The 13671-nt window shown below is 43.3% G+C and overlaps 1 protein-coding gene across 1 annotated transcript in view; it reads left to right on the plus strand.

Moving 5' to 3' along the window:
• Positions 1-1060: 1060 nt before the first annotated feature.
• LOC124247680 (ADP-ribosylation factor 2) overlaps positions 1061-13671 on the plus strand; it is a 19458-nt gene continuing 6847 nt past the window's right edge. Inside the window, exons 1-3 of the mRNA XM_046677206.1 lie at positions 1061-1209; positions 3295-3454; positions 9481-9591. Of these exons, the coding sequence (XP_046533162.1) occupies positions 3307-3454; positions 9481-9591 (259 nt within the window). The 5' untranslated portion in view covers positions 1061-1209; positions 3295-3306. The remainder of the gene's footprint in view (positions 1210-3294; positions 3455-9480; positions 9592-13671) is intronic.

Below are 13671 nucleotides of genomic sequence, written 5' to 3' on the forward strand. Positions count from 1 at the left end.
AACAGTGATTGCCTCTGGATGATAAGACGATGAGTGGTTTTTCTTTTCTCCTTCTTTTATTCTCTTTCTTTCTGGTAGGGCGTGCCTTTGTTTTCATTATACTTTAAAAAATGACTACGTATAATTTTTTATAGTCAGAAAAAATTACTTTAAAGAAGTCATGTGGAACAACCTCTCACACGTACTTGTATTTACCCTCATATATACAATGTGGATAGGAAAGTATTTAGTTAAAGGATTAAGGCGTCAGACAGTCCTAGGCTTGAATCTCTGCTCGGCTACTTAATTTTCCTCTTTGTAAAATGGGAACGATAATAGTTTCTAACTCACGGGGCGTTATGGTCATGCAGGTGAAGTCCTTGACATATTTCCTGGAGTATATTACGCGTTCAACAGACGTTAGTTTTTTTTTATTATTCACTGTTATGTACGGTTATGTACCACTTACAAGCGTTTGTAATCTTTTTAGTTAACCAAGTTGGCGTTTAAGCGGCGGAGTTATTGAGAGCATTTCTCAGGAAGTGAGGACTGTGGTACTGAGACGTCTCAACGAAGGTGCAGGTGGCTAGTATTTTCCCCAACTGTTGAAAATCTGTTTGGAAGCAGGGCGGCAGCCTAGCTTCAGACTGAATAGGAAACCTTCCTTATGCCTAATTTCGGTGCCGGTGTCTGGGTATTTCCTACACTGAACACCGCCCAAACTAGTTTCTACTTTTAGTTCAACCGCGGCAAATTTCTTTAAATATCTCTCAGAACTTGGCCCTGCCCACAGGTCCCCACCCGGTTGGCCCGAATGCTCCCGGGGTTAGTTGAATCTAGGGGATTTTTCCCAGTTGATTGGCGGAGTAAATCGGAAATCCTTCTGCTCTTTGGATTGGTCGCGCGCCGTATTGGGGCGGGGCACGTGGGCGTGTCTCGCCGGGACGCGGTGAGCTATCATTGGAAGATGCACCCGGCATTTCCAGAGCTTCGTGCCGTCGCCAAGGTCGCCAGGGGCGGGCCTCCTCCCTCCCTGGCTGTTATTGTCCTGTGCATTGGCCAGGCGTGTCGTCACTCACGAGACTTCGAGCTCATTGGCACAAAAGCTCCAAGAGGCGGTGGGTGATTGGTTGGTTGCTGTTCCCGCCCCCGAGTCTGTCGCCATTTTGCGGAGAGACGCCGAAATCCTAAAGGCAGAGGTGTTGGGACCCGTGCTCTGTTTGGGGACAGGTGAGTGGCGGGATGGGGAGGAGAGGTGGCGGCACCCAAGGCCTGGCTGGGTTTCCGCACTGCCGGCGGGCGGGACGCGAGAGAGCAGCGGGTGGCCTGCGGAAAGCGGCTGGGCTCCCTGTCCCTTCTCCGCCCTCTGCGGGGCGGGGGCTGCGGGGAACTGAGAGAGGCTTGGCGCCTCCGCCGCGGGGCCCTCCGCTGTCCCGAGGGTCCGCAGGGCGAGGGGAAGCGGCCGGGCAGAAGGGGCGCTCGGAGGCCTTCCCCGAGGGCTCTGCGTGCCTGCTTGCCCGCCGCGCACGCCCTCCTGACCACCCGCTCTCGTTCGTGCCCCGGAAGTCTCACCGCCGCGTCTCCCCGACGGCCGGCTGGTGCTGGCGGCGGGGAGGGTGGGCGTCCGAAGAGGCGTCGGGCTCGGCGGCGGCGTTTTCCAGGGGTCTCCAGCGGCGCAGCGGGGTCTGGGTGCCTCTGGCCAAGGAGTAGGAAGAAGAGGGAAAGAGAAGCGGGAGGAGAACCTGGGAGGCGTACAGTGTGTGTTGGGAGGGGCGATCACACGAGTGTTTGCCTCGAAGGACATCTCAGTGTGAAGTACCTTCCCTCCCCCAGCACGTTCCTTACGATTTTTCTCATCTGTGAGATTTGTGTCTTTTGGGAAACAAAGACAAGGAATCTCTAGTTTTGTCGCCCAGCAAGATTTTGAGTGCTGCCCTGCACTGGACTTGTATATACTTTCTGTATGGACCTTCTGTGAATGATGAAAGCATTCATCATTCTTTGGGTGTAGCAGTTCACCTGTATCTCCTTTATGTCCGGGATAAATGCTCTGCCCCTTTTCTCTGGCCGTACAATGGAATGCTGTGTGCTTGGACATCGTCCATGATGTTAAACTACTGTGGGAAACGGTTAAATTCCAGAGGTGAGCCCTCTGGAATTTGGTGACACCCTCTCTAAGGTCTCTAGGGTGTGGATGAATGGGAGATGGGCTGTCCTTGTTGCATCTTCCCCCTGCTCTGCCCAGGAGTAAAGTTTTCCTTTGGTTAGCAGTTTAAAAGGAAAATCGTAGTCTTTGGAACAAGGATTTTTTTTTGTTGCTGTTTGAAGAATCTTTATAGACTTCCAGGAGCTTGGTTAGAGGTGTAGACAGAGTACTGCTTTTAAGTCTTTAATTAGAATGTGAAGCTCACACTTCAAACAGGCTGATCTGTTAAAAGAAAAGACTGTAAGTTTCTGCAAAGCTAGTCTGTCTCTACTGTTGCCTTCCTTTATAGAATCTATCATGCGCTCTACTGAAAAATAAAATATTGAACATTTATGCTGTTAGAAGTCAGTATAGTGATTGCCTTTTGGGGGGTAATGCTGGGAGGGGGCACGAGGAGTTCTGAGCGGCTGGTAATCATCTTTTTTTGATTTGGTTCATGACTTTTCATTGAACTGTACAGTTGCCATGTATGTTTATATCTGTATGTAAATTACATTTCAATAAAAAGTTAAAAAAATGGATTGAGTGTAAAGTGATGGTCAACACTGGATTGCTATGATATTTCCTCAGCTCTTTGCCTGATCACTTTCTCTGTTAGCACTGCAGTTTCTCAACACCATATTTCCTCACCTCTGAAGTTTTTTAGGTTACCAATCTGGCTCTTGGTACTGTCTGCTAGCCAAAGGCAGCTACTAAATTTCTAAGAGATAATTGATACTTCATTTGCCTTAAGGACTTTTCCTTACATTGTGTCAAATAAACTGGATTTCTGCTTTGTAAGTTCTCCTTTCAAGAGTTTAAATGTACTTGTTGTGGCATTGCTTCTATACTTAAGGTGACTAAAGGCTGCCACCATAGTGGTAGCACTGAGACTGTGTTTCCACATATCCCACTTGGATGCTGCAGTGGAAAAGAGAATTTTCTGGCAAGGCATCAGAAGGCCTAGTTGAGTTTCTCTTTGAAAACAAGACACACTGCTCCTTATTGACCAAACTAAAAATTGTTTAAATTTTATTAGGGAGCCATGTCTAATGGAGACATATTTTATGTATGTTGTTTCTGTATTTCTGCAAAGAGCAGTTACTTGACTTGCCTTTCTTTTCATTCAGGTAACAGTTACAATGGGGAACGTTTTTGAAAAACTGTTTAAAAGTCTATTTGGGAAAAAAGAGATGAGGATTCTTATGGTGGGTTTGGATGCAGCTGGAAAAACCACCATCTTGTATAAACTGAAGCTGGGAGAGATTGTCACTACCATCCCTACAATAGGTATGTTAACGACCTGTGACAAGACCAGTTTACAGTTTAGTCTGTTATACTTTTACATGTTTCTTATTGACTGTTTCTTTTTGAAAATCTTATCCATCCCAAGAAGATAAACTTTCTGAGGCCCAAACCAGGTCATATATACTTTCCTGGTTGCTCCCTGGCATCTCTAGTATATTGCCTGGTTTACAGGGGCGTCATTCCAATGCATTTGGGTTAAGCAAATTTAATGCTATCTGCTTGGCGAAAAAGAAAACGGTAATGATTAAAAATAGTGCGGGCAGTTATGCCCTCTGTTCCTCTCCATGAGCGCATGTCCCAGCCTGAGCCAGGGCTGGGAGCTGGGGACCTGCTGCTGCCTCCTCAGCCGGTCTTCATTCCAGCTGGCCTCCTAAGTGGAAGCGTCTCTCCACACCGAGTGTGCTCCTAGTGGTGAAAGATGCAGTGTGGATTTTTTCTTCACTCTGGCTCAAGCCAACTATTCGAGCCCGTGTCCAGCTGCGGAGTCTGCTTTGTTCCACTGCTGAAGGGCAGTCTGGCAGCGTAGCTATTACTGTGAACCAGCTCTGTGTTTTTGGGCTAGTGAAGGGTTTTGCAAAGGCAGTTTTGTTTTTTTTGTTGTTGTTGTTAAGATTTTATTTTTTCCTTTTTCTCCCCAAAGCCCCCCAGTACATAGTTGTATATTCTTTGTTGTGGGTCCTTCTAGTTGTGGCATGTGGGACGCTGCCTCAGCGTGGTTTGATGAGCAGTGCCATGTCTGCACCCAGGATTCGAACCAACGAAACACTGGGCCGCCTGCAGCGGAGCGCGCGAACTTAACCACTCGGCCACGGGGCCAGCCCCCAAAGGCAGTTTTGACAGAACTTAAATCTTTGCCTTGTGAACCCCTCTAGATGCAAAGTCCTGAGTGCGAATAGGCTCCACCGGATGGCGTGGGAACAGCAGTGGTGTTCTGAATGTTGGGTGAGGCACAGGAACCAAATGATCAACTTGGAACGTGGGCAGTAGCTTCAGAGATTGCAACATTTGAAGGAGGAGGAAACCAGATGGAGAAAATGTTCATACCCACAATTTAAAAAAATGTTATTAGTCCAAAATGAAAATAGCATAATTGCTTGGTTTTCTCCAATTATAAAAATAATTCCTGCTTCCATAATGTCATACATACAGAAAAACATAAACAAGTGTGAAAAACACTCTACTGTTAAGATTTTGATGAATATGTTTGTAAAATCATATTCGTGCTGTTTTCCAACTTACTGTGCGTTAGACAATATGTTTGGATCTCTGTGTCATTTCCCCTCTCTGGAATGCTTTCCTGTCTTCTTCCTTAGCCCCCTCCCCCCTTTATGTAGCTAATGCCAGCTCATTCTTTTGGTCTCAGTTTAAACATTATTTCTCAGGGACACCTTTCCTGACCCGTTGGCCTGGTTTTCCCCTGTTATAAGTTGCCATAGCAACTTGAACTTCTTGGTAACTGTCAACACATTTATCATTGCTTGCTCACTGTTTCTCTTCCTCCCCACAGCTTAAATAAGAGGAGGAATCATGTCTGTCTTGTTCACCACTGTCCCAAAGTGCCTAGCAAAACGCCTGGCCCATAGTAGATGTTCAGGAAATATTTGGTGAATGAATTTGCGTAAGGATCTTGTGGTGGATTGTTAAGCTAATGACCCCCAGTGAATCATGCCCCTCAGTAGTCACACCCTGTGCAGTCCCCTGGCACAGCAGTGCTGAGCTTGGCCACGTGACTTGCTTTGGCCAAGGGGACATCAGCAAATGTAATTCAGAGATTCGATAAGCGCTTGTGCCTTGGGGCTTGCCCTTTTGCAACACTGATACCACCATATGAGGAAGCTCAGTGCTTGAGAGAAGAACACCACCTGGAGAGAGAGGCCCGGCCCAGCCACTGGAGTCAGCAGCTGAACGCAGCTGCAAGAGGAAGCCCAGGTGCCTAGAGAATTGTGTGTGTGGGGAATCGCTGTTCTAACCTACTAAGTTTTGGGGCTTAAATAATAACTGATACAGATCAACACCAAACTTTAGTAACTGATGGTATTCCATTATGTGGCTGTATTTTTGACAAATCTCCAGTGATGGATGATTAAGTTATTTCGGTGGTTCTTTGTGAACGATGCTGAAGTGAGCATTTTTAATGTTTTTACAAACATGTACTTTATCTCCTTGCAGTGATCCCTGGAGGAGAGATTGCTATGTTAAAACTAATGTACGTTGCCAAACTGCTCTCCAAAAAGGTTGTGTCACCAACTATAAAAAGTGTTCATTTCTCTGGGGGATTTGCCAGTCTGAAAAGGAAAAAACACTGACTTCTATTGGGATTTCTTTTTCTTTCTTTCTTTCTTTCTTTTTTTGGTGAGGAAGATTTGCCCTGAGCTAACATCCATTGCCAGTTCTCCTCTTTTTTTGCTTGAAGAAGATTAGCCCTGAGCTAACATCTGTGCCAATCCTTCTCTGTTTTAGTGTGTGTGTGTGTATGGGATGCCTCCACAGCATGGCTGACGAGTGGAATAGGTCCACACCCAGGATCCAAACCCTTGAACCCAAGAAGCAGAGTGCATGGAACTTTAACCACTCAGCCATGGGGCTGGCTGGGATTTCTTTTATTATTAGTGAATATATTCAAATGTTCCATTGGCCATTTGTATTTGTTCTTCTGTGACTTTTTTTTTTGGGGTGTGCAAGATTCACCCTGAGCTAACATCTGTTGCCAATCTTCTTCATTTTGCTTGAGGAAGATCTGCCCTGAGCTAACATCTGTGCCAGTGTTCCTCTTTGTATGTGGGTCGCAGCCACAGCATAGCTGCTGACAAGAGGTGTAGGTCTTTGCCCAGTAACCAAACCCAGGTCACCATTATCTGTCTCAAAGGACATTGTGGGTCAGGAACAACTCTTGTCACGTGTTGTTTCCTGGCTGATTGTCTTTCAACCTTGTTTTTCTGTGTTTTGCTACATAGAAATTAAAAATTATTAGTAGCCAAATTTATTAGTTTTTTTCTTTTTTTAGTTTTGTTATCATTTTGAGAATGGTCTTCCCTACTGCACGATCATAAAAGTATTCACCAATATTTTCTTCTGCTAATTTTATGGGTTATTTTTATTTCATTTTTAAAACATTTAAATATTTTATCCATTTGAAGTTTCTTTTTCTCTGAGTCAGGTAGGGATTTAGCTATATTTTTCAGATGAGTAGGGGCCAGTGCTGTCCAATAGAACTTTCTGCAGTGATGGGAATATTCTGTCTGTGCTGTCCAGTATGGTAGCCATTAGCCACAGGTGGCTGTTAGCACTTAAAATGTGGCTAGTGTGATTGAAGAGCTGAGCTGCTAATTTTATTTAACTTTAATTAAATCCAAATAGCCATGTATGTATTGGACATGTGCAGGGGTAGACATTTGTCCAGTGCCATTTATTTACTTTATGCCAGCGCCCTACTTTGTCATATGCTAAATTCTTAGGGGTATGTGTGCCTCTTTCTGGACAACTCCCTGTTGTATTCATTTGTATTCACTTACTTCACACATTACTAGGGTTTGATAATATCTTTAAAAATAATCTGTTATTCATTTTCAGAGATTTCCTGGTTATGCCTACTTGCTTATTTTTCCAGGTTAAATTTAAGGTCATTTTGCTAAGTTTCCTGTCTCTCCCTCACCTTTCCCCATCACTTTAGGATTGGAATGGCATTGAATTTGTGAAAGTATACATTTATACATTTAGCAAGAATTTAGATTGCTGCCCTGTTGTGAGTGTCCTCCACTAAAACAAGGCATGACTCAAAGCGAGCCTGGAAAGTGAGCAGGCCCAGGTTGTGGTGGGCCTTGACAGTCATGTTTGGGATTTGGGGGTGAGAAGCAAGGAGAGATTCTTCTTCCCCCCCCCCCCTTATTTTTAATGTTTCAATCAAACATAAATGTGTAGAGAAGTGATATGACCACATTGTGTGTTTTTGCTAACTTTGATTAGAAAACGGTGAATGGATGGAGAGCGGAAGAGTGGCTTATAGGCAGATAAGTTAGGCTGTTTGAGTAATTGGGGCTAGAAATGATGGTTTCTTAGGTTAGGGTGACTTAAATATTTAGGAGGTTGAACTGATCAGATTTGGTAATGAGGTTTTTGGGGGTGAGAGAGTCGAAGTGTCAGGGATGCCTCCCACATTTCCAGCTTGTGGAAGGAAGTCAATGTAGGGCTGACTAGGAGAGGAGCAGGCTGAAGGGTTGAAGGAGCAGGTTGAAAACTTTAAGTTCAGTTTTTCACATCCTGCCTTAATGGAGCCTTTGAGACATCTAACCAAAGATGTTGGCTAGAAGGTCGCGTTATGAGCCTGAAGCTCAGAAGAGAGATCTGGGTTGGGGTAATGTGAATGTTACCAAACCAGGTTCTCTTTGCCCGCCACACGATTATGCCAATCGCCAAGATGACAAGTTTGCAAAGGGAAAGGATTTAATCACAAGGTGGCCAGGCAAGAAGGTGGGAGAATCAATCTCAGATCCGTCTCCTTGAAAATGGGGACTGGGATATTTATAGGATAAGGGGGCGGGGCGGTCTGAAGTGTGGGAACAGATGATTGGAGGTAAGGAGAAGTGAGGTAACTGATGATCTGTGCACACGCAGTTAAGCTTCATGCCTCTTCAAGGATGCGTGTTCACAAAATGGCAGTGTTACCAAGGAGTTTTTAGCTCCTTGATGTCAAAAAGGTCACTTGTCAAGCACTTGCACAGGCCCGGTTGATGAGTTGGTGGTCTCAACCAGCCTAAACTGGACAAGGAGTCAACTCTCAGTTCCTGAAAACCTCAAGTATTCCACTCGTTACCATGGTGACCCAAGCGTCAGAGATGTTATCTATAGGGCGGGTTTTAGTAATGCATTATCTAACTACTTTTGTAAACAAATGAGTATGGTTAAAGCAAGTTGGCCCCCGGTTTCATAAATTTGAGAGTTGTTGGCACAAAGAAGGTAATGAAGCCCTAGGAGTGAGGGAGTGTGGAAAGAGGAGAATGGATGGGGCAGGACAGTGTTGTGGGAACTCCATGATTTAAGGATGGATTAAATGTGGCTGAGCTCACTGAGGAGACTGGGCAGCTGCAGCCATAGAAATAGAAGGGAAATGGGAAGCCCGGGAAGAGTTTCTAGGAGGGAGTCAGCAGTAGTGTCAATCAAATTAAATTACAAAAGATAAAGATAAAATCAAATTACAAAGAACTGAGGAGCATGGGTTGGATTCATTGACATGGTGATCACTGCGGACCTTGGCGGACCAGCTACAACTGGTGAAGTGAAACTACAGCGCTGTTTGTTGGGCGAGAGGTGGCGAAGGAGGCACAGTGAATGGAGCTGAAGTCTTAGAGAAGTTTGACTTTAAAAGGGGAAATAGAGGATGGTAGCAGGTGAAGAAGTGGAGTCAAGGAAGAGTTTTTTGTGAAAGATGTAAAAGACAAGCATGCTGAGAAGAGCAGTTTGGAGATTTCAGTTAGGGGAGAGAATAGCAATAGTAAAAGATTCCAGACAGTGTGGGTGGATTGCATCCGGCACACAGGTGGATGGAATCAGCCTTAGACAGTTGTCCTCTTCTGTTCCAAGAGGGAGGGAGAAAAGTGTGGGTGAAGATGTAGGGAGGTTTCCACATTTTGTGGTGGGAAGTGGGGAGTCGGTCCCATTAATGGCTTCTGTTTGCTCTGACGTGTGCTGTAAGATTTGAGAGAGAGGGGAGGTGTGAGGTTGCAGACTGGAGAGAGTAGAGAAGGTTTGAGACATCTCTCATGACCAATGGAAGAGCAAGCTGACTGCCATATTTTGTTTTGTAAGCTATAGATCTTTGTGAATTAAAAGGACTGTCCAAGGACCCACAACTAATAATATACAACTATGTACCGGGGGCCTTTGGGGAGAAAAGGGAAAAAATAAAATCTTTAAAAAAAAAAATAAAAGTACTGTCCAAATGTTAGCTGACATTATTTTGAATTCTTCAACCAGCGAAAGTCTTAAAAGTTTTCTCCATTTTCTCAATTTAGGTTTCAATGTGGAGACAGTAGAGTATAAAAACATCAGCTTCACAGTCTGGGATGTCGGTGGCCAGGACAAAATCAGACCTTTGTGGCGACATTATTTCCAGAACACCCAAGGTAAAGGTTATCCTGTCTGTATAGCCTTGAAACTGTTTATATTAAATGCATCTAAAGATGGATGCTCGAAGCAAACCTTGTAGTGCTCTGCTTTATGTGGATGTCAGTCATTCCTTCTCTTCTGATGACTCACACTTACTGGGGAGCTTTCTTTTTGAGAGATGGTCCCTGCCTTTCTGGAGAAAGTACTTGGACTTGAATGTCCTACATAGGAAATTCCTTTTAATCCAAAATAGTTACAAAATAGTTATCCTGATGAATTTTGTCTTTTGGTTAATTGAGAGTTGCATGTGCCTTAGGTGAAGTACAGTTTTTGAAGAATTTGAATTCAGTAAACTTTTTTAAACCTGTTGAGAATATCTAAAAATCATGCCTTTGGGGCCGGCCCCGTGGCCGAGTGGTTAAGTTCACCCGCTCCGCTTCAGTGGCCCAGGGTTTCACTGGTTCAGATCCTGGGCGCGGACATGACACCACTCATCAGGCCATGCTGAGGAGGTGTTCCACATGCCGCAGCTAGAAGGACCCAAGACTAGGATATACAACTATGTGCTGGGGGGATTTGGGGAGAAGAAGCAGGGGGAAAAAAAAAGATTGGCAACAGTTGTTAGCTCAGGTGCCAATCTTTAAAAAATAAAAAATAAAAAAATCATTCCTCTGGAGAGAAAGAGATGAACAGGGATGGCTGGAACCCCAAATTCCAGCTTCTTATGTGGCCACAGTCCCTCCCTGCTGCCCTCCTATTCTACAAGTACATGAATAGGCCTGAATGTCCCAGATCGTTACCTTAGTTCCTTATCATTGGTTTCTTAAAAGTTGGGGTTTTAGTGTTTCCCACTTCCCTATCAATCTCAGTTTTTTTCATTGATTCTATTTTGGATAAGTGATACCTTACAGAATATTGCCTATCAAAATATCTGTAAACTGTTCACATAGTTTTTACACCCTGATTCTTATGTAAAATCATAACCATATGGCATCTGTGTACTCATTTTAGAATTTATTTGGAGTCTTTTTTTTTTTTTAAAGATTGGCACCTGAGCTAACATCTGTTGCCAATCTTCTTTTTTTCTTTCCTCCTTCTTCTCCCCAAAGCCCCCCAATACATCGTTGTATATTCTAGTTGTAGGTCCTTCTGGTTGTGGCATGTAGGATGCCGCCTCAGCATGGTTTGATGAGCGGTGCCATGTCTGCACCCAGGATCCAAACTGGCAAAACCCTGGGCCGCTGAAGCGGAGCATGCGAACTTAACCACTCGGCCACGGGGCCGGCCCCTGGAGTCTTTTAATTTTGAAGATTCTACTACTGATGGTGTTTTCATTGCATGTGTTTCATAGTAAACACATATTTATCAGTCCTTTCAGACCAAATACCCAAGTCGACTGTCCCTTTATAAATATATATATACTTTTTTTTTTTTTAAGATTTTATTTTTCCTTTTTCTCCCCAAAGCCCCCTGGTACATAGTTGCGTATTTTTAGTTGTGGGTCCTTCTAGTTGTGGCATGTGGGATGCTGCCTCAGCATGACCTGATGAGCATGATCCCAACCAGCAAAATCCCAGGCTGCCGAAGAGGAGCGCGTGGACTTAACCCCTCAGCCACGGGACGGCCCCTGTCCTTTTATATTTTATATCATTGTTTTAGCTATTACCTCTGGCACTTAACTCTATTTGGAGTTATTTTCTTAGCCTATAGATTTTAGAGTGTCTTTCCTCAAAATAGTATGTTTATCTTTTTTTTTCACTTTTGTTAGTGGAAAATTTTAAACATTTACGAAAAGAGAGAGGATACATAAGCAAGCCCCGTGTGCCCATTGCCCAGCTTCAACAGTTAACTAACAATTTGCCCAGAGTATGTTATAGCAATTCCAGGCATGATGCCTGTTATTCATATATCCTTCAGTATTGATTTCAAACTGATAAATTCTTTTTTTTTTTTAACATAATCTACATGCCATTATCACACCTCCAAAATTAATACTAATTCTTTAGTATCTAGTACCCAGTCCTTATTCAAGTTGTATCAGGTATGTCCTCTCCATGTTTGGTGTGTGCATCAGGAATCAGAGTTCCCACAATGCGTTTCATTGATAAGCTGCTTTGGTCTCTTATTCTATAGCAGGTAACCCCTCCCTTTTCTTCTGTGCCATCTTTTAGATGTTTGTCCCACATTCTGGATTTGGCTGATTATTGTGGTGTCATTTAACTTGTTTATCTATGGATATCCTGCAAAATGGTAGTTTATCCTAGAGGCTTGATTAAATTCTGGTTCATTTTCTGGGCAAGAATGCTTCATAAGTGATGCTAAGTACTTCCTGTTGTATCACATTTAACACAGAAGTTTGGTGGTCACACTTTCATGATGCTAAGTGGGTTCAGATGATATCAGCCTAATTCCCCCGAAATAAAGTTCCCCGTTAACCTTTCACCTAATGGTTTTGGCATCTGTGAAGACAATTGCCTAGACCCATTATTTCATCAGGAGTTACAAAATGGTGATTTTTCTAGATCTTGTCATTCCATCTGCATTTATTAGCTGAAATGCTTCTAAACAAAGGATTCCTTCCTCACATCTTTGGTTTCTCTGAAATATAGTTTATACAAGAAAGGCAGGAAAAATGCTTAATTCTTTCCCTTTATGGGTTTTCAGAGAAACAACTTGATACCCCAGGAACTACATGATGACTCAGATTTTGATATCTTTGTGTTTCAATCCATTGCAGACAATATACTTTTTGATACTCTGAGTGTCCGTTTATCTTGGATTGGCACTTGCCGTATTAGCCAAACTATTGCATTTCCTCATCATTAATAAAACTAGAAAACATGGGTTTGAAACACACTCTGCTATGAAACCTTGGGAAAGTTAAGTCATCTTTTCTGTCTAAATTTCCTCATCTGTACAATGGAGATAATACCTACTGTGCTGGATCATTTGGCTTAAGTGAGATTAATTTTGTAAAATGCTTAGTTCTGTGGTTGGAAGGTAGTGGGCACTCAGAAGCCTGTATTAGGTCCTCCAGAGAAACAGAACCAGCAGGATGGGTGGATGGGTGGGTGGATGTGTATGTATGTGTATGTGTATATTTTATATATATGAGATTTATTATATAGGAATTGGCTCACATGGTTATGGAGGCTGAGTGGTCCCAGGATCTTCAGTTGGCAAGCTGGAGACCCAGGAGAGCCAGTGCTGTAAGTTCCAGTTCAAAGGCCGGAAAATACTGATGTCCCAGCTCCAAGGCAGTCAGGCGGAGAGAGTGAATTCTCTCTTACTGCTCTTTTTTGTTCTGTTTAGGCCTTCAGTGGATTGGACAAGGCCCACCCACATTGGGGAGGGCAGTCTGCTCTACCCAGTCTAAACACCCTCACAGACACACCCAGAATAATATGACCAAATATCTGGGTACCCCAGGACCCAGTCAAGTCGACACATAAGATTAACCGTCACGGAGCCCAAATTGTTAGAGGTTTTATGTCCTCATTCCCTGGTAGCATTTCTTTTGCCTTCCCTATTCACAGTTGTTAAATTCAGTCACCAAGTTGAAATGCAGTTGTGTTTTTAATCCTCTATTCATAACAAGTCTAATTTTATCAAATTTCAGTAGCTATTGCTTTGATGGTGGGGAACTGGCTATTTTCTAGGACTTTGGGATGAGTAATTTAAGTTCTTCATGAACCTAACAAATGGGGACAGTCGTGGGTCCAAACATCTCAGCCATGTGTAGTCTTGGATGCTGCCCCTAGTTTTTCTGCCAACTTCCCAAAGGTCAGGCTGTCTTTTTTAATTTGAATTTTCTTCTTCATCAGTATGTTGAGTGTGGCAGACTTGATAGCTTTCAGCTCTCTTTTAAGATGCTTAACTTTGTGTAGGTTTCACTTGTATAGATCGGAATTTGAATGTTTATCTGATTTCTTAGTTGATTATATCATATAGAATGCATAAAACGGTCCATTAGTTCTCACGTGGAAAGATTTTTCTCCTTAATTATAGGTTCAGTTATTTCACTTTGTTAAATGGCAATATATTTTTGTGTGGTTCAAAATTCAAAAAGAAATAAAAGTATATAGTGAAAAGTCACC

Source organism: Equus quagga, chromosome 11, assembly GCF_021613505.1.
Source record: "Equus quagga isolate Etosha38 chromosome 11, UCLA_HA_Equagga_1.0, whole genome shotgun sequence".
Classification (NCBI taxonomy): domain Eukaryota; kingdom Metazoa; phylum Chordata; class Mammalia; order Perissodactyla; family Equidae; genus Equus; species Equus quagga.